Here is a 21,143-nt window from a genome sequence, read left to right as displayed (position 1 = left end):
ACGATACAAAAACCTGACACCTTTCGACAGTCGAAATGAAAAACAAATGAGATTCCATGAATGAAAATTGCTTGAATTTGAAATTTAAAAAAAATGGAGCAAATTATTAAAATATTTAAAAAAAAGAAGTGAGTTAACTCCCTTTATGATATGTGATGCAGCGTGAGAAAATCGTGACACGGTCAGAGTAATCTTTATGACCTCAACCAGACTTTTACTTGCAAATATATAAAGACATTTTGATAAATCTGAGAAGAGCTTTAGAATGAAACCAACATGTCAACACTTTGGTTTTTTTTTTGTTTTAAAGGGTTTTATGGCGCTAGTGACACTTTTCTTTTAGGTCATATCGTCAGTGCCAGTATTAAAAAGGAAGAAAATGGGATAGTCAAAAAATTATAGATTTACACTTGAAAGCACACTAGAAAAAGTAAGACAATGGGGAATTGGTTTAAATAAGGAACAGATGTAGAGTCAAAGAGCACACTATACTTACTTAGGTTGAGATCACATAAAAGTCTCATCCAGAAACAAGCACAGGTCTCCAATACGAGGAATACACTCAAATGCTTACAAGCCATTATATATGTAAAAGAAAAAATAATACAGTACATAACAGGATGATTTACAAGAGAAAAAAATATCATCTCCCAAAAACCATACATTTGACTATTTCCCTCTCAGTCAAGGACTCCGGCAAGAGCCAAGATAAAACCAAGTAATCCCATTCCAAGACAAAGACAGAGCAACTCAGAAAACAGATAAAGGGGGATAGAAGACACAGGAAGTACCTCCCTGCCTACTATGGGAGGTCAGGAACCTCACCCAGATAAAGGGAGATAGAAGACACAGGAAGTGACCTTCTGCCTATGATGGGAGACCAGGAGATCCCACCCAGTGTCAACGCTTTCAAACGAGTCATAAGTCATGATTTTCCTGTAACACGTCACATATAAATTTGTTTCACACGTTACTACTACCTGAATGCCATTATAAGAGAAAGATGGAATGTGGAATATTTGAATGTATCTAAATTAAACCATTTGGGTCATTAAAAGGAGCCTAATTTCTAATTTAATTATCGCTGTTCACTTGACTAACCTTCTAGCAACAATATTTGGATTTCGGTGAGAGTGATACACCTCTTGTAGGATTCAATCCAATTGAACACGGACACAAAAATGACACAATTCAATAGGGAAGAAAAGTGTAATGTCAAAAAACTGGTTCCTATTTCATTGGAAGTGTAAAACCACTCTTCCGAAGGACTGGATCAAAGCTTGTGTAAATGATCTTCTGGTGTCAGAGTGATGACATCTTATTTCCTAGTCTAAATATAGTATGCTGGTCGTCAATAAAGATCGTCCATCCTCACTCTTGTATGTCACGTAATCCTAAGAATCTGTCTATACATCCTGTTCCTAAAATAGTTATGGCACCTTATGGTTCAATATGTAACCTATTCATTGTAAGTCCTCCAAGGACTTACTACATACACACTCCCAAGGATTTAACAACCAAAAGAGTAAGGGGTTTGATGTCCCAATTTAAATGCATGGAGACATTTTCGAGGGGGTCCAGATAGCTTAGTTGGTAGACGACTCGCTAGATCGATCCCGGGGCTAGTTTTCGAGACTCTTTTTTGGACTCCCCTATCCAGCCAGCAGTGATTGGGAAAGTGGGTCTGTCGGATCATGTGGAAAGTACTTGGCAATAGACTAGTGTCCTATATAAAGGGTAGCAAACAATTGCTATTGTCTGTTTCATGCTATAGATACTGGAATAAACAGGTTGAATGGCTCCGAAGGTCGACAAAAAGATGAGGAAGAAGAAATATTTTAGATGTCACTTCCTGACCATTGAGCTGATTCAGTTTTATATGTCTTGAGATAGATCTACAATATATCTGTTGTCATAATTTGCTGAACAAGGGTTTAAGCCTAAAACATTCGTTCGTTGTTTGTTGATTTCATTTCGGGTGAGTACAAAAAAACATATGCCTCTGTGACAGCAACAACAGAACAACGACAGAGAGCAACGTGGAAAGGGAAAAGAGATATGGGGGAGTAGAAGACAGACCGACTGACCTCTCCACCCACCATAGGAGGTCAGAAAACCCAGAACAGGACAAAACATCAGGTTGAGACGACGAGTCCCAAAGATGAATATAAATAATGCATTCAGAACTCTTTTTGAATGAAAGTAATATTCTGATTACTTCTCATTTCCAATCTGTTTTGTTTTTAAGGGTTTTACGGGGCTTGTAACACATTTAGGTCAAATCAGTGCCAGTAAAAGGAAGAAAATTGGATAGTAAAAATATTCTAGATGTACAATTAAAGGGACTTGAGGAAAAAGTAAGACAAGGGGAAATGGTTCAAATAGGGAACAGATGCAGAGTCCGAGAGCACACTATCAATGTACTCAGTTTGAGATCACCTTAAAGTCTCACCCAGACACCAGCACAGGTCCCCACTTGGAGGAATACACTCGAATGTTTACAAATCATATGTTAAGAATAAAAAAAATAACAGTACACAACAGAGAGATGATTTACAAGGAAAAAAATATCATCTCCCAAAACTCTCATTAAACATTTGACTGTTTTCCTCCCAGCCAAGGTATCCGGCAAGGCCAGGACAAAACCAAGTAATCTCATTCCAAGACAAAGACAGAAAGCAATTGGAAAACAGACATAAGGGGATAGAAGCCACAGTAAGTGCCTCCCTGCCCACTATGGGAGGTCAGGAATCCCACCAGGTACACAGATTGTCCGTGGAAAGTTGTCACTTTAACATGTAATAAACAGTCATGTCGTGCCTCTGTTCATCCCTCTCCCAAGGAGAACCAATTCCTACAACCCACACTAGTCAGTGGTAGAGGTGGTCAAAGGATAGCCCCTCGGCCTCCACCACGACAGGATCCAACATCATGTCTTTCAAAGTAGAAGGAATTTCAACATTAAAAAGATTTAAATCAAACTCCATTTAAAAAGAGATAAGCCTAGCAAGGGAGATAATAACGTTTTAACGCTGAATAATCAAGCAAAAATTAAAATCTTGGAATGCAAAAACTCAAAATCCATCTCATCTATCACCAAAGCTCATAGAATGCCACAATTACTGGTTTTGATAACGGTTGGATAAACCAACTACAAAAACATCATCGTTCAAAATTAAAAAAAATAAATAAAAAAGCAATATACCAAACTAAAATCTCCAAAGCAATCTAGAACCAGCCAGACGTGACTGAACATTGACCTCTGACCTTCTGCTTTCCGTACCAATGTCATTCGTTTTCTAACCTGTATTTATTTTTTCTATTTGCTTTATTTGCCTTTTGTCTCCACCATCAACTCTCAGTTATGACCTTTTTTGTAACACAATATGACATGCTGAATTCATGGACATTTGTGAAGGCAGATCACATAACTGGTTAAGAAATTAAGAAGCAGGCATTGATGTAAGATAAAGGACTGAACAAGTGTGTATGAAAGGGGCCAGACAAAGCAAAAAGGAAAAATACAATGCTACCACTGGAAACGCATCTGATCGGTAATCAGAAGGTCTGGGGTTCGATCCCCAGTCGAGGTCGACTGTTTTAAATGGGATGGTTTTTATTTATTGTATTTTTCTTTCTTGCTTTGTCTGGCACCTTTCACACACACACTGACTTGTTCAGTTCTTGTTAATATAACTGGGTGATATTTAGTAATTTGGTAAGAACACCAGTAATTACTATCTATACTAACTGCCTACATTTCTCAATATAAGAATTGTGACAGTTGTGAGGCATTAGAATTCCATAAAATATTTTCTCAATAATTTGCAATCAATAAATATCTTTTTTTTTAAATTGAGATTTTTTTCTATCTATAGAGAAATATCATTATCAATATCATTGAATATTTCCGATTAGTCTTTTATGTTGAAAACAAATAAATATAATTCCCACTGATGTTGCTGTCGTGTTGTTGTTGTCCCATTCATCAGCTATCCCTGTCGTGTTGTTTCGAATGGTTGTGTAGTCGTTGCCACAGTCGTCGTTTCATACTCTTTGTTTGTCATTGAAATCCAATTCGTCCTGGATTCATTTCCGTATACCGCTCCAGCCCTTCCCTCTCCACGATGATCTTGACAAAGATGGTCTCATCCTTCAGGTAGCCAAAATTTGGGTTGTACAACTTTTCCAGGGGCAGAAATAGTGGACAGCCACTTGCAATGTTCATTTCTGTCGTTGGTCGCTGATAAAATAGAATTTTTAAAAAAATAAAATTAAAACAAAGTTTATATCCTTTTCACAGGCAACAAAAAAAAATTTAAAAATCAGATTGTAAAGATAATTAAAACCCCTGCATTCTCCCATAGGTGAAATTCTCATCATTTTAAAAATACCATCATTGTCATCATCAATGTTATTTTTAATTGCTGTTATATTCAGTTTTTTTTTGTATTCAGATAGGGTTTTAAAAAAAAGTATTCCTGGCCATATTAGCTGGTATATTTTCATCTTTTCTATAAATCTAAAAGGTTGCCATCTTGCTTCTAGGATTTGAATAGAGAAGTGGCTTTCATTGCATCTCCCCAGACACAAGAAATATAAAGGCAGAGCACCATTGTTAATTCATACTGTCTTCAACAGAGACCTAAAACGCCCCTAAAATGAACATGAACGAAAATCAAATGAAGATCTTTTGACATAAGATCCACAGCAAAAGATCGGGAAATGTGGAAATAATTGACACAGATGATTGGAGAGGCAGCCAAGGCCAAGGAGAGGCAGCCAAGGCCGCCTCTCCAATCGTCTGTGTCAATTCCTTCTACAATTCACAGTCTTTTGCTGTGGATGCTTATGTCAAAAGATCTTCCTTTGATTCTAGTTCACGGTTAATTAGGGGTCTTTTAGGGCTCTGTTGAGGACAGTGATGAGGAAATGCAAGGCCTAAAGTAGAAAGTAAGTTGTATATTCATTTTCTCAAAACTTTCAGACAAATAAACATCCCCAAATCTCCAAACATCCCCAACCTCCAAATGCCCTGAATCTCCAATCTCCAAATGCCCCGAATCTCCAATTTCCAAACATCCCAAATCTCCAAACATCCCCAATCTCCAAACATCCCCAATCTCCAAACATCCCCAACCTCCAAACATCCCCAACATCCAAACATCTCCAATAACACAACTGACCTTAAAAGAAGTACTGGTTACATCTGGTTTGAAAGCATCTACAATGTGTTCTTTGTGGTTCTGGTCTATCATCATTAATGTCACCTGAAACAGGAACAGGAAGCAGTCGACACAGGTCAGTGCATTACGTGTTTTTTAAAAAACCCACAATCTCCACCAAAAAGTCATTTCTGATAACATCGACTATAAAAGACATCAAGATTAAGAATGTTGCTTTCATCCATGTCTCTGGGTTGAAGAATGAAAACGAATTTTTAAAATAGCAAAAAAGCTTTTTTTGTTTGTTGTTTTTTTTTTAAGGGTTTCAAGGCGCTTGCAACACATTAAGGTCATATCAACACCAGTAAAAAGGAAGAAAATGGGATAGTAAAAAGTTCTAGAATTACAATTAAAGCACTCTAGAAAAGGTAAGACAAAGGGTAATTGGTTCAAATAGGGAACAGATGTAGATTCCAAGAGCACACTATCAAAGTACTTAGTTTGAGATCACCTAAAAGTCTCATCCACACACAAGCACAGGATCCCACTAAGAGGAATGAACTCAAATGTTTACAAATCATATATAATATGTAAACAATACATAATACAGTGCATAGCAGAGAGATGATTTACAAGGAAAAAAATATCATCTCCCAAAAATAACTATACATTTGACTGTTTCCCTCTCAGCCACCAGGGTGTATGGCCAGGGCCAGGACAAAAGAAAGTAATCTCATTCCAAGACAAAGATAGAAAGCAAGTTGGAAAACAGATAGAAGACACAGTAAGTACCTCCCTGCCATCTATGGGAGGCCGGGGACCCCACCCAGGTAAAAGCTTTATAAAATATTAAATATTTTTCTATTCTTTTGGTGCTAGATTGTTGATTGAAAAAGAACATTCTTTTATCATTCACCATAAGAAGCTGATAAAGCTTAAACTTTCCATAGCTTTTCAAAGTAACAGATTATGGATTGTTAAAAGTGGACTCAGATGTTCCAAAGACAACATTTGGACAAAGTCTCAGTCTTTCTCATACTCCCAACTTCCTAAAATACAATCTTTAACATGTAGGACGAGACATGATGCCTGGTACTCATTTTACACCTGAGTACGGTGAGAGAGCCTTTTCCATGGTGTGGCCATAAGTGTATAAATAGAGAATTATCCCATTTATAATAGGGAATACCCAAGTTTTTGTGTCGCAAATTGGAATATTCAACTCCTGGGGTTGGGTTTTTGAAAATGTCAGTACGTAGATACCCTGCAAGGTACAGACAGTACTCTAAGACTCACACTAAAATACTAGGATTGTGGATCTATCAGAATTTGAAAACAGAAAATAATTTTTCCAATGATGATTAGAGATAATAATAATAATAATAATAATAATAATAATAGATCTTTATTGTCCATAAATATGGCAATTTGTCATTTAGTTACACTCGTTATAACGTTATATGATAACTATAACAACAGATAGTTCACTCCTACTTATTTTCTCTCTCTCTCTCTCCCCCTCTCTTTCTGTAACTCTCTGAAGTCCAATGACTTTTTATTGGGACACCTGTTATATCAATCCGTTGGTCCCAATAGCTCAGTTGGTAGAGCACTCGCTTCACACACAAAGGGACCGAGATTGAACCCGAGTACCGTCAAGATTTTTTCTGACCCCCTGTCACCCAGCAATGATTGGGTAGCTAGGTTTGCTAGATCTGGCAAAAAGTATTTTGCGATAGACTAGTGCCCTATCCAAAGGGTAGCAAGTAATTGTTATTGCCGTTTCACACTATAAAAACCAGATCAAACTTCGACTGCCTGGGCCAAATGGCTCTGTTTTATTTTTTGGTTATATGAATATAATTAATAAATAAAATATTTCAAACACACCTTCTGAGAAAAGGGCCAAGGTAAGAGGGCGTCGTAATGTCCCTTCATGATAACAAAAAACAGAGAAATGTGAGTCCCTTTGCCGACCCCGTCACCGTTTGGGTAGATTCTGGCACACATCTTGTAGCCACACTATGGAAGACAAAACAAAATGAAAGAATTGTGAGCCACATAAAGCATGGAGTTTAAATATGGATATTTATAGATTAAAGTGATACTAAACTGCTGGAAGCTGTGACAGGAAAAAGGAATGAACAAAACTAAAAATAGAACAGCTTTGAGAAAGTACAAAATACCAAACACAGAACGTTTCGGGCTCAAAACCCTTCTTCAGTCAATAACAAAAATGATTTTAAAAACTAGAATACACAACTAGTTTATACAATTATACACAACAAGGCCATCTAGACTAGACGGCCCATACTTACCGGCCCAGAGTAAAAAGCTGGTGAGTACAGACTGGTGGTAAGGCCATTCATGGCTTCCTTTTTCTTGTTGCTGAACTCTGTGACCTTCCACAAGATGGTGCCGTCGTAGCGGACCATCTCCTGGGCTGCCAATCTCATTTCAAAATCAGCAATTTTCACATCTTTGACTCGCACCTGCTGCTGGAGTCGGATGTTCACCTGCTCCGTCAGCTCATCCATCTGGATAGGATTGGAAGAAATAAACAAAAATTGTAGCTTGTGTCAGTGTGGCCGTCTCTCTCTCAGGGTTGACAACTCTGGAGGCAAAAATTTACTATCAATAACTAGATCTGCAATATATATTTGTAAGATTGTTAAAAATTATGACTGGAAGTGGAATACCAGCGGATATGATTAGAATGCAAGATATTTAAAGTGGAATAAAAACCAACCTTAGATCTGAGAAACTCGAAAGATGAAAGAATATTCGCGGTAAGTGGATTCCTCTTTTTGGTCTCAAATTCCTCTTTTTCAGCTTTGAGATTCCTCTTTGGAGTATGTTAGGGTAGGCACCTCTGTATGTAGCTAATACTTAACACATACAACACAATATCTGATTCATAATAGGAATCATATGACACAAGACATAAATGAGAAATAATTTAAGATGAAATAAAAATCCCCGCTCAGTGTGGCGACGTGGTCCAGTGGTGTGACACTCCCTTCGAATCGGAAGGTCACCGAACTCAGATGTCAAATGTGTACATGGCCATTAACAGTCTTGTCTCAGTTGGAAAAATATATTGTAATATCGCTTCATGTCTCGTCTCGCATGTTAAATGTTGTTGTAGGCCTGGGACCCTTTGCAAAGTGCTTTGAGCATGGTTAGTGGATATTGCGTTATATAAAAACTCAATTTTTTTTCCCATTAAAAAAAATGGATGATACCAGTGTCCACAGTCCTAACAGGCGTCATGTCCCGTCCTACGTGTTAAATGTTGCTGTTGACCAGGGACCCCTTGTAAAGCGCTTTGAGCACATTTAGTGGATATTGCGCTATATAAAGCTCCATTTTTTATATATTTTTTTTAGAGATACTGACTTGAGCTTGTTGCTGTCTGTGCTGGGCCTCCAAGTTTTGTATGGAGTTCTGAGCCCTCTTCAACTCGCCATGCATCACACCCAGGATGGGTTCCATGTACTTGAGACTGGCCTTGGCTGTCATTTCAGACGATACCTGGATGGACAACAACAACAACAACAATAAGATAAGATTAACTTTATTTATCCATTTCTGGAAGCTTACATTGGGTATTGCTATAGACTATATAAGCGCTTTGAGGTTTCGATGAAAGGCGCTACATAAATATGCTTATTATTATTATTATTATTATTATTATTATTAGACTAATGACTTTCTGAAAATAATTAAGCAAATAAATAATAATAAGGAAAATTCAATGACACAGACGTCAACCAACACAAAGCTTAACAAAACTAATACACACTTTTTAAAAATTATCTCATACCTCCCAAATTCTCTCTCTCTCTCTCTCTCTGTTTCATTTACTCACTCCTTCACACACACACACACACACACACATACACACAGACAGACAGACAAACAAACAAATGTTCTTCTTCTCTCGTATCACCCTAATTCCGTACCTTTTTATTCTCTACAAAAACATGAGGGGATTTCCAGGTTTATTCACACAAGTCAGAGTAAAACTCTGGGACAATGGCAAGTATGAAAGCTACAATGGTAGAGAGAGAGGGAAAGAGAAAGAGAGAGAGAAAGAGAGAGAGATAAATAGATAGAGAGAGAGAGAGAGAGAGAGATAGAGATAGAGAGAGAGATACAGAGATAGGCAGAGATAGAGAGAGAGAGAGAGAGAGAGAGAGAGGGAGAGATAGATAGATAGATAGATAGAGAGAGAGAGAGAGATAGACAGAGAGAGAGAGACAGAGAGAGAGAGAGAGAAAGAGATACAGAGAGAGAGAGAGAGAGAGAGAGAGAGAGAGAGAGAGAGAGAGAGAGAGAGAGAGAGAGAGAGATAGACTGACTCACAACTGGATCAGACGTGGCCCCACCATCACCACCACTTCCTGGCCCTGACGAACCCTGCTCCACAGACGCAGACGCCTTCTGGGTGACCTGTTGTAACTGACGTTCTATGGTTTGGATCTGGCCAGAAGAGAGCAACAACCATAAAGTAGATATTACATCACCTAAAACATACACCTGTGCATTTCTATATACAGTTAACATTTCTGCTTTTACGTGCACTGATATGTCTATACAGTTAACATTTCAGCTGTTATGTACACAGATATGTCTATACAGGTAACATTTCTGCTTTTACGTGCACTGATATGTCTATACAGTTAATATTTCCGCTTTTACGTGCACTGATATGTCTATACAGTTAACATTTCTGCTTTTACATGCACTGATATGTCTATACAGTTAACATTTCAGCTGTTATGTACACAAATATGTCTATATAGTTAACATTTCTGCTTTTACGTGCACTGATATGTCTATACAGTTAACATTTCTGCTTTTACGTGCACTGATATGTCTATAAAGTTAACATTTCTGCTTTTACGTGCACTGATATGTCTATACAGTTAACATTTCAGCTGTTATGTACACAGATATGTCTATATAGTTAACATTTCTGCTTTTACGTGCACTGATATGTCTATATAGTTAACATTTCTGCTTTTACGTGCACTGATATGTCTATACAGTTAACATTTCAGCTGTTATGTACACAGATATGTCTATACAGGTAACATTTCTGCTTTAACGTGCACTGATATGTCTATACAGTTAACATTTCCGCTTTTACGTGCACTGATATGTCTATATAGTTAACATTTCTGCTTTTATGTACACTGATATGTCTATACAGTTAACATTTCTGATTTTATGTACACAGATATGTCTATACAGTTAACATTTCTGTTTTTATGTGCACTGATATGTCTATACAGTTAACATTTCTGCTTTTATGTGTACTGATATGTCTATACAGTTAACATTTCTGCTTTTATGTGTACTGATATGTCTATACAGTTAACATTTCTGCTTTTATGTGTACTGATATGTCTATACAGTTAACATTTCTGCTTTTATGTGTACTGATATGTCTATACAGTTAACATTTCTGCTTTTATGTGCACTGATATGTCTATACAGTTAACATTTCTGCTTTTATGTACACAGATTTGTCAACTACCCACCATCAAGTGACTTCATTCAATTTTTATGTAAACAATTTTTAACTCAGAATATTTTTCTCCATATACATCTTTCAAAAAAAATTTTTTTTTTTAAATGGTTGCATTCTTGTACAAAAGTGGACCTGCTTGGTAAAAGCACTAGAAAAAATAATTGTTATTAAAAAAAACAAAAACATTCAGATTTTATTTGGCTAGTGATGTCATTTCAAAATGGCTACCTTAATGAAAAAGTCTGTCCCAAAAAACAAGCACCCCCCCCCCCCCCAAAATAAAAGACCCCAACTGATATAGAATTTCTGATTGTAAAGAGAGGCACCAGCAAATATCAACAAAAGATTTCAAAATGGAAAGGGTGTTCCAGGTCCCCCTCCGTCTGGTTTAACATCAATTAAACACAAACAAATCTCACTGGTTAAAACACTAATTTGATATAGGGAATGAGATTAGCGGAAGAGTAGCGTCCCTTGATTGGACGTCACCCATAGTCTGTGACGTCACCCATAGTCTGTGATGGCACAGGTGGAAAAGTTATTAGAGAGAGAACGTCATGTTGGTTGTGCGCATGCGTCTCTCGTCCTCGCGGAACCAACAACCAACATGACGTTCTCTCTCTAATAACTTTTCCGCCGGTGACGTCACAGACTATGGGTGACGTCCAATCAAGGGACGCTATTCTTCCGCTAATCTCATTCCCTATACAATAAAAACAGTCATTATTGATTGTCTTAAATATTCTGTTCCAGTCTGATTTAAAGAGTAAAAATTATAGTGATTCTAGCATTATTCTATGATACAGTCCAAGCGGGTTTATTGGGACGGCTCAGTTCGCGACCACTCGTCCCAATTAAGCGGCGTCTCCATACCGATTTGGATTGTACTTGTAACCGATCCTTTAGTTGTTATTTTTTATGTGGTAATATTACACGAAGAAGGCCTGTTAAAATTTGAAGCAACAATAAACAAACTTTATTAAAGAATCAAAGACAAACAAGAATGTTTGGGTTCATTCGCACAAGTGATGAAAACAAAAGTGAATCAATGCGCATCAATCTGGCAGGTGAATAATGTCTCCGTACAATTGAAAGTGTTAAACAAAAGGAACAGGAATACACATATTAAACTCCCTACCTTTTTCTCGATGTTGGAGACGGCCATTTTGACCTGGTTGAGACTGGCCGGAGTGGCCACGCCCACAGAGTTCACCGTGTCTTGTATCTTCTGCTCCAGGACAGCAATCTTCTGGACGGTCCAGGCCAGGTGGAGCTCCACGCTCAATTGAAGGTGATCGGAGAACTTGTCCAGGGAGAACTAGAGAAAAATAAATTTTTAAAAATCAAAACAAAACATCAAACAATCAATACATGAGGAGAAAAATATTAAAAAAAACAAACATCAAACAATCAATACAAAGGGGAAAAATATTAAAAAATCAAAACAAATCACATCAAGCAATCGATACATAAGGAGAAGAATATTAAAATATCAAAACAAAACATCTTTAAATCAGGGACCCTTTGTAAAGTGATTTGAGCATGTTTAGTGGATATTGCGCTATATAAGAGCGAAAGTATAAAGTCTAAGACTACCACAACAGTTAGACCATATTAGTCAAAGGGCTTTGCAATATTTCATGTATAATCCAAGCAGACCATACAAAATTAAATTTCCATTCCAGTTTGTCCAAGTTGCCTGTTAGACATCCTTTGTATTCTAGCAATCTTACAATATCCACCACTGCTTACAACAAGGTAAAAAAAAAGAAGAAGAAATATTTCATTTAAACAGCGTTTATCCACCAAGAAAATCAAGCTCATTCATATCTCCAGATTTCTTTTCACATGTTCATCGGGGGGGGGGGGGGCTAAAATTTAAAAATAAACAAATTTGGCAAATAAAAATATATCTGCATCAAATAAGTATTGGTGCAGATGTGCAAACCATGCCAGAGATTGAAATCCTTGCCCCCCCCCACCCCCTCTCTCTCTCACACACACAGGCACACACATACACTTCCTCTCACCTGATCAAGACAACCCATAGGGCAAGCAATATTTCTTTTGGGACAAAGCTGCTCCATGTGATGTTTAAACTGAAATGAAAAAAAAAAAAATCAATTAATTGGCATGAAATACAGTGAATTATTTTTTCAAAACAGTTGGCTTTCCAAAAATTTTTTTTAAAAAGAAAGAAAAAAGATATGTAGACAAAAGACAAAAGAAATAAAAAACAATTACAAGAAAAGTAATTTTAAAAATAAATTTAAATCAGACATTGATTCCCATTTTAGTTCTTGACCAATCACAGACATATCAATTTCATTGTCAGTTGACATTTCTGTAACATGGGGACCAGTTATCTAGTGTTTTGGTAATGGATAGGAGGGGGCCTTGATGACTCAGTTGGTAGAGTACTCGCTTCACAGCCAAAGGGACCGACATTGGTTCAGGGTTTAGTTGAGATTTTTTTCAAACCCCCTGTTAACCCAGCGATGATTGGGTAGCTGGATCTGTTTGATCTGGTAGAAAGTAATTTGCAATAGACTAGTGTCCTATCCAAAGGGTAATGTAATTCAATTTCACATTGTTATTTATATCCAAAGGGTAGCAAGTCCTTGCATTTGTCCATTTCACGCTATAGAAACCGGGATAAACTCTGACTCCACAGGACTAATGATTCTGAAGGACTCTTTTGTCACCTTGTTCCAAATCGGGACCAATTATCTGGTGCTCATCAATGGAGGGAATACAATTCACACCTGTTTCTGGTGTTCATCAATGGAAGGAATACAATTCACACCTTTTTCTTTAATATCAGAGCTAAATCAAACTCTTACCGATTCCCTGGGTATGTTCGTTTTGCCACACGTCTCACATTTGACCGGGAATTTCTGGCAGGTGTCTTGGTGTGTCTGTGGAGATTAAAGGATTTATATATTCACAAGAAAATTGTTGACATCGGAAGTAGATTTAAGGATTCCCAAAACGCCACGACCAACCTTCACAAAAATTGTTATTTAAACATTTACTTAAACACAAAAACAGTACGTTCATGCTACACATATTGGACTTTGAGCAAAATGAGCTCTACAACACAGTGTCAATGTGTCCGCTTGACTTTCAAACGGAAACAAAGAAAGCAAGGGAAGGAAAAGAGGCAACCAGAGAAATATGGGTGTCGGTAGCAAAATAGAGAGAAATGGCCTGGCCCGACACATGCTGTGCGAGTTAGTTAATTACTGACTACGAGTGTGTTCGATGAATCACGACAAGACAAGACACTGTCACCCCTCTCTCTCGTCTGTGGCACAGTTGGCAGTTGGCAGTGAATACATCCACGTCTAGCGAAGCGTGTAGGGAGAATGATAATATCCGAGCTGACTAGATGGTCTAGTTTTGTTTTGTCTTTGATGCGACAAACACAAAGTCTTTTTTGTTTGTTTTTTTTTAAATCAGCATTCGAAACGGAATAAATCATGATTTTTTCGAGGCACGAAATAAAACTCTTTTATTTTCTATTTTGTTGGTTCTATTTTCTGACGTTACAAATTTTATTTTTACGTCTAATTTTTTATGTTAAAAACAATATCAGCGCTTAACAGAATATCTGGAGTAAAATCGTACTGCTGGAACGGAAATCTGGCAATAGTCGGTCGGAAGATTTACAGGCCTGATGACAGTTTCATCAGATTTGAACACCCAGCTGTCAAAAGTCGCACTTGCCACCCTGCCACCCCCCCCCCCCCCCCCCCATCCCATTAGATGTACAGAGAACGCTTCCCCCCGACTATCTGGATTATAAGTGAAGTACGGTAGCACCATTTTTACTGGGTGTTTTATTGGCTGAAGGAGGGCTTTGAGCCCAAAACATTCCATGTTCAGTATTTTGTTCTTTTTTTTATATACCATATGTATCGGTGGTAAACACGACAAATTATATCATCAATGTTTATACCTTCAGGGCGGCAAATACAACTTGAGTATTACAATGATCACAGTTGACCTGACGTTGAGAACAATGTTTGCTGCGATGCTCATCAAGGTGACCGTCCAGCACGGGTTGGGCACATAGTGCACATGCCACTTGTTTGAAAGGGCAATTCTGTTCATGGTTCTGGGTTTGAACAAAGACAGAAAAATAAAACATTATGACGATAATTTAAAATCCTTCGATAATATCCAATTTTTTTTTAAATTTAAAAATTCTGTATCAACCTAAAATAAAGGTATGAGTGAATGTGTGTGTGAAGGAGTGAGTAAATGAAACAGAGAGAGAGAGAGAGAGAGAGAGAGAGAGAGAGAGAGAGAGAGAGAGAGAGAGAGAGAGAGAGAGAGAGAGAGAGAGAGAGAGAGAGAGAGAGAGAGAGAGAGAAAGAGAGAGAGAGAGAGAGAGAGAGAGAGAAGAGAGAGAGGAGAGAGAGAGAGAGAGAGAGAGAAGAGAGAGAGAGAGAGAGAGAGAGAGAGAGAGAGAGAGAGAGAGAGAGAGAGAGAGAGAGAAAGGGGAGAGAAGAGAGAGAGAGAGAGAGAGAGAGAGAGAGAGAGAGAGAGAGAGAGAGAGAGAATTGAGGAGGTATGAGAGATTTTTAGGGGTTTTTTTTTTGTTGGTTGACGTCCATGTCATTGAATTTCCTTATTATTTATTTATTTGCTTATTTATTTTCAGAAATGCATTAGTCTATGGCAATACCCAATGTAAGCTTCCAGTAGTTGATAAATAAAGTTAATCTTATCTTCATATATATATATATATATATATATATATATATATATATATAGTCCATCCTAATAAAAAGATTTAAAAAAAAAAAAAAAAGCCAAAAAACCCCCCCAAAAAACTTGGCTTCAGGTGGGAAATCTCTGTCACACCTCATATTCCTTGAAGTATCCTTTCCACTGGCATTGTGGGAACATACACTTGGTGATGATCAATGACATCTCACGCTTCACTCCATTATCTGGGAACATCTGAAATAAAACAAAGTCAACATCGATGTATGCTCAGGATTTCCTTCATTTCCTCTGCTCAATCCTTTCTCTAGTTTATAGTAAAAGTGGGCCATTCTCTGTTCGACCATTTATCCTGCAGACTCCAAGCAGGCCTGTAAATGGTTGGTGAAAAAATTGTTGGAACTTTGTGAACATACAAAAATAGACAAAAATATAGAACGCAACACAGATATGACACTGACACGCCCCTCAACTGACACGCCCCTCGACTGACACGCCCCTCAACTACACAACTCATTTATAATACAAAATAAGCAGGTCCTTATTTTATGGAGATAAAAATTTAAACAATCACGGCCGCGAGGAAAGAAAACTTCCGCTGAGAGAAGTCAATCACCTTTCAAAGAATAATATATATTTCACATCCATCATTACAGCTGACTTTCAAACGGAAACAAAGAAAGCAAAGACCAGAGATAGTAAACCAGAATAATGCGTGTGCGTCGGTAGCAAAATAGAGAGAAACAACTCGGTCCGACACATGCTGTGACTGTGTGTGATAGTTGATATTGACTACGTGTGTGTTCGACGACTCGTGACAAGACAAGACACTGTCACCCCTCTCTCTCGTCTGTGGCATAAATAGTAGGCAGTGAATACATCCACGCCAGCACAGTGTGCAGTGGGTGATAATCAACAAGATGGAATGATAATATACACCAAGCTGACTAGTTTGTTTTGTCTTTGACACGACAAATAAAAAGTTTTTTTATTGTTTTTTAAGTCGGCGCTTGAAATGGAATAAAAACGGCACGAAGTAAAACTCTTTTATTTTCTTTTTGTTGGTTCTGTTTTTTGATATTACGAATTATATTATAACTTTATCGAGCAAAATCGTACTGTCGGAAATCCGACAATTGTCGGAATATTTACAGGCCTGTCCAAGGCAGTTCTACCCACATGACACAGTATGTTAGGCATTCAAAAACGAGCCCCTTATCAAAACCTTAGAACAGAAATGACAAATGATTTGTCAACAGAAATGATAAATGATTTGTCAACAGAAATGATAAATGATTTGTCAACAGAAATGATAAATGATTTGACAACAGAAATGATAAATGATTTGTCAACAGAAATGATAAATGATTTGACAACAGAAATGATAAATGATTTGACAACAGAAATGATAAATGATTTGACAACAGAAATGATAAATGATTTGTCAACAGAAATGATAAATGATTTGACAACAGAAATGATAAATGATTTGTCAACAGAAATGATAAATGATTTGACAACAGAAATGATAAATGATTTGACAACAGAAATGATAAATGATTTGTCAACAGAAATGATAAATGATTTGTCAACAGAAATGATAAATGATTTGTCAAAAGAAATGATAAATGATTTGACAACAGAAATGATAAATGATTTGTCAACAGAAATGATAAATGATTTGACAACAGAAATGATAAATGATCTGTCAACAGAAATGATAAATGATTTGACAACAGAAATGATAAATGATTTGACAATAGAAATGATAAATGATTTGTCAACAGAAATGATAAATGATTAGACAACAGAAATTTTGTTTGTTTGTTGTTGCTTTAGGTCTCTTCCAACACAATTGAGGTTATATGAGAGACCGCTGAAACAAAAAAACAAGCAATCTAACAAAAATAGTACAAATGTAAATCAAAATCATAACCTAAAGATATCAAAAGCTAAATTATAAATAACCAAGAACAAACAGGCAGAAGATTTACAGGAAAAAAAATATCCCTGTCAGAAATACAATCACAAACCAAAGAAGCAGGATAGGCTAGTAAAGAGAAGAAGAAACGACATCACTATCGGATCGTACACCCATGCGAACATCATAGGTATATGATTCAAGGGTGATGCTCCCATCCAACCACCCGCAGACAACAGAAATGATAAATGATTTGTCAACAGAAATGATAAATGATTTGACAACAGAAATGATAAATGATTTGTCATCAGAAATGATAAATGATTTGACAACAGAAATGATAAATGATTTGACAACAGAAATGATAAATGATTTGTCATCAGAAATGATAAATGATTTGTCAACAGAAATGATAAATGATTTGACAACAGAAATGATAAATGATTTGTCAACAGAAATGATAAATGATTTGTCAACAGAAATGATAAATGATTTGTCAACAGAAATGATAAATGATTTGTCAACAGAAATGATAAATGATTAGACAACAGAAATGATAAATGATTTGTCAACAGAAATGATAAATGATTTGTCAACAGAAATGATAAATGATTTGTCAACAGAAATGATAAATGGTTTGTCAACAGAAATGATAAATGATTTGTCAACAGAAATGATAAATGATTTGTCAACAGAAATGATAAATGATTTGACAACAGAAATGATTAATGATTTTCCAACAGAAATGATAAATGATTTGTCAACAGAAATGATAAATGGTTTGTCAACAGAAATGATAAATGATTTGTCAACAGAAATGATAAATGGTTTGTCAACAAAAATAACCTGGTCTCTTGCTAAGATGGCCATCTCACTTTCTTCATTTGGCTCTTCGATACAGGCAGGGCAGTTTACACTGTTTGACACCCTGCAGGGAGAGATAGACAAACAGATACAAGTTCATTGCAAATTAATATACTAGTAATTTAGTCATAAAAGGTGAGATCCCCACCCCCCCCCCCCCCCCACCCCCGTGTAGTACAATCTCTATTAATCAACAATGCTGATGGTGACAAAAAGTGAAAATGGAGGAAACCGGTTATCGTTACAGCAGTAATACTCTAAGTTCATTTGTAGCCAGAATTCATATCAGAGATTAGACGACGTGGAGTCAGATAAACAATGAGATAGGATGATGATTTGAAAGAAATTCAATCTCGTCCTGAAACAAAAAATTTCTTTTTTTAATTCACAGAGAGGGAAAAGAATAAATATTTTTTTAATGGAGCGACTAAAATGTTGACAAAAATCACATGTCTTAATAAAACTATTTTTGTTAGTACCTCAATATTTCATCAGAGCAACTGCGGCAAAATCGATGCCCGCAAGTCCCTTGGTAAGGGTCTCTGAGAATGTAATGACAGTGTAAGCATTTAAACTTGGTGTCGAAGCCGTCGGGGAATATACCAGGGAAGAATCCACCTCTCTGACGGACCCCTTGTTCGTTAAAGACAGGGACATTGTTAGCTGGCAAGGCCATGACAACGACGTCAGTGCTTCAGTCAGTCACTTGGCCTGGGGAAGATGGATGGGATTGGTGATAGAAAAACAAACCAAGGATAGGTCAGCTTATGACTAGCATATTTTTAAACAATAACAAATTATAATACTTCTGAAATTTTCTAGCAATCACAATTGAGCAATGTACTCTGACCCAGAAATGGCCCGCTGTTTGGGCATATTTAGTGGACCGTTACAGGAGCATTATGGGTGTTTTCTATTAATAATTTTGGGAAAACCATTATATAAAAATGAATAAAACTTGGCAAACAAATAGAAAAGAGATCAATCTATCCTCATGCCAGTGATCACTTTCATCCCGTTTATAGAATGGGTAGAGATCACCTACTTTTTGTCACTTAGTCCAATATTTTTAAAACTATTTGGAGATGCAACTACTCTTGCTACAATTTTTCAACTTCATTATTCATAATTGAAGAAAACTTATGTGATCAGCCACTCAAATTAAAATTGTATCATACTTGTTCTCTGATTAAATCTCTCACAGTCAAATCAAATTTATTCTTGTTGACATTAATTGAGTCCGACCCTTTTGGCCTTGACACTTGCAATCAATGCTGACACTGATTAAGTCACGTCAAACAATCTGGATGTCTCCATTAGCTGGACAGTCTTCCCTATTTATCTGTACATCGTAATCTCGAAAATCTTGTTTCTGGATTCAAACTTTTATTTTGGGAACAAGCCATTAAAATATATGGCTAGACATATATAACCCAAAAACCACACTGACTGATATCGGATATCGTCTGTCCACGTACTCTAGTTCAAAGCAATAGACGAACAATTGAACTATAATCCCATTTAAAAAGCTTTTGTGACATCCAATTGAGGTCAGGTAGCTAACTTATTTGTTTATATACAGTCCAGTCATTGGCAGACAGACCCCCCCCCCCCTCCATCTCAATCAGTGTGGCAATGCAGTGTGTGCAATAATCAACAGGCGCGTTAATCATGTGACTGGTCCCATCCAACCACCCCCCCCCTGGTTACTTGATATTGATGTCATTTGGCAAACAAAGGCTTTTGTTTTCAATTAAGGCAAAGGAAAGTCTTTGACTTTGATTGGCTTGGCGTTTGATTTCACTACAACATTTGTTGATGATCTTTCTGACTTTTCATTTGTTTCAATTCATTCCAAATCTGTCCTTCCCTTTTCACTCACTGGCCTCAATTGCTCATCAAGAACAAGCACTACTCTTATAGGGTGGTGCTTATTTCTACATTTCCTGTAATTCTCTACATCTAGTCTTCAGTACAGTAAGTAATGTCAATGGATATGTCAGCAAACACAGAGAGTGAGTGTGAGTGAGAGAAGAAGAGTTGTCTCACTCTTCCAATGATAGGCCTTGGCTTGGGCTTGGCTTAGATTTAGATTACCTCCCTTTAAGGGAGGCCTTCCGAAAGCTTCTACATCTCCAGTATTATTAATGTTCTTGTAGACAGTTTGGGAGGGGGGAAACTTTTTTTATAATGTTTTAGTAGTAGAGGGGGTTTGGGAGGGGGGGGGGGGGGAGAGATTTTAAAAAAATATTTAGAAAGTTTTCCCCCTCCCAAACCCCCTACTAGAACATTAATACTGGGGATGTAGGAGCTTTCGGAAGGCCTTCCGTCTAATTAGTAGGCAGGGGGGGGGGGGGAAGAAAGTAAAACAAGATTCTCACCTCGCCAACAAAATTTTCAATTTTCAAGAAGCAAGTCGCTGCTTTGCAGTTCTGCTACGTTCAGAGTAAGGTTTAAATATGGGAATAATCTGTACAATGAAAACAAATAAGTTTTGATGATAACACAGTGACACTGCTCGGTTATAATGTATAATGTCTATCTATAGATAGACGGTCTAGAATTATGGTCAGATCATTGGAAATAAAAATGAAAGAACTCGAGATGACTTTTAATTTTAACTCGAATCTATCTATCTAGATAGCCTTTCTGGACATAATGAATTTATGTACGTACTGTAATGGCATTAGAGCTTTCGGATAAAATTCACTTTAGATGACGCTGTATAAAGCATCAGGAATAAAGCATTAATTATTTAGCTCCGATTTATCCATTTTTAATCAGAAACTATTTTCGGAGAATCAATTCCTAATTCCTTGTTTTGGAGAAGAAATAATATCTATTTCCACGACAAATGTCAAACGTTTCCGTTCTATTGACAACACACAGAAATGTTGCCAAAAGACATGACGCTATTTAC

General features: G+C 37.0%; 1 protein-coding gene across 2 annotated transcripts; it reads right to left on the bottom strand.

The window, feature by feature from the left end:
* Positions 1-61: 61 nt before the first annotated feature.
* LOC144979464 (TNF receptor-associated factor 2-like) lies at positions 62-21,070 on the bottom strand. 2 transcript variants are annotated; one of them, XM_078926126.1, is made up of 15 exons: positions 20,900-21,064; positions 20,605-20,693; positions 18,703-18,934; positions 18,206-18,287; positions 15,577-15,675; positions 14,666-14,824; positions 13,548-13,622; positions 12,735-12,803; positions 11,843-12,022; positions 9,534-9,650; positions 8,565-8,699; positions 7,484-7,702; positions 7,056-7,187; positions 5,187-5,270; positions 62-4,243 (listed from the first exon to the last, which is right to left on the bottom strand). In XM_078926126.1, the coding sequence occupies exons 3-15, from the start codon at positions 18,897-18,899 to the stop codon at positions 4,064-4,066; spliced, it is 1,728 nt and encodes a 575-aa protein (XP_078782252.1). In that variant the 5' UTR covers positions 18,900-18,934; positions 20,605-20,693; positions 20,900-21,064; the 3' UTR covers positions 62-4,063. The 2 variants fall into 2 exon arrangements, with proteins under 2 accessions (XP_078782252.1, XP_078782253.1); XM_078926127.1 differs by lacking the exon at positions 20,605-20,693 and having other exon boundaries at positions 20,900-21,070.
* Between the last annotated feature and the right edge of the window lie 73 nt (positions 21,071-21,143).

The sequence above is a fragment of the Berghia stephanieae genome, chromosome 9 (genome assembly GCF_034508935.2).
Source record: "Berghia stephanieae isolate SIO BIC M18660-M18661 chromosome 9, UCSD_Bste_1.3, whole genome shotgun sequence".
NCBI classification, from domain to species: Eukaryota; Metazoa; Mollusca; class Gastropoda; order Nudibranchia; family Aeolidiidae; genus Berghia; species Berghia stephanieae.
This window is presented reverse-complemented; position numbering and strand designations above follow the sequence as displayed.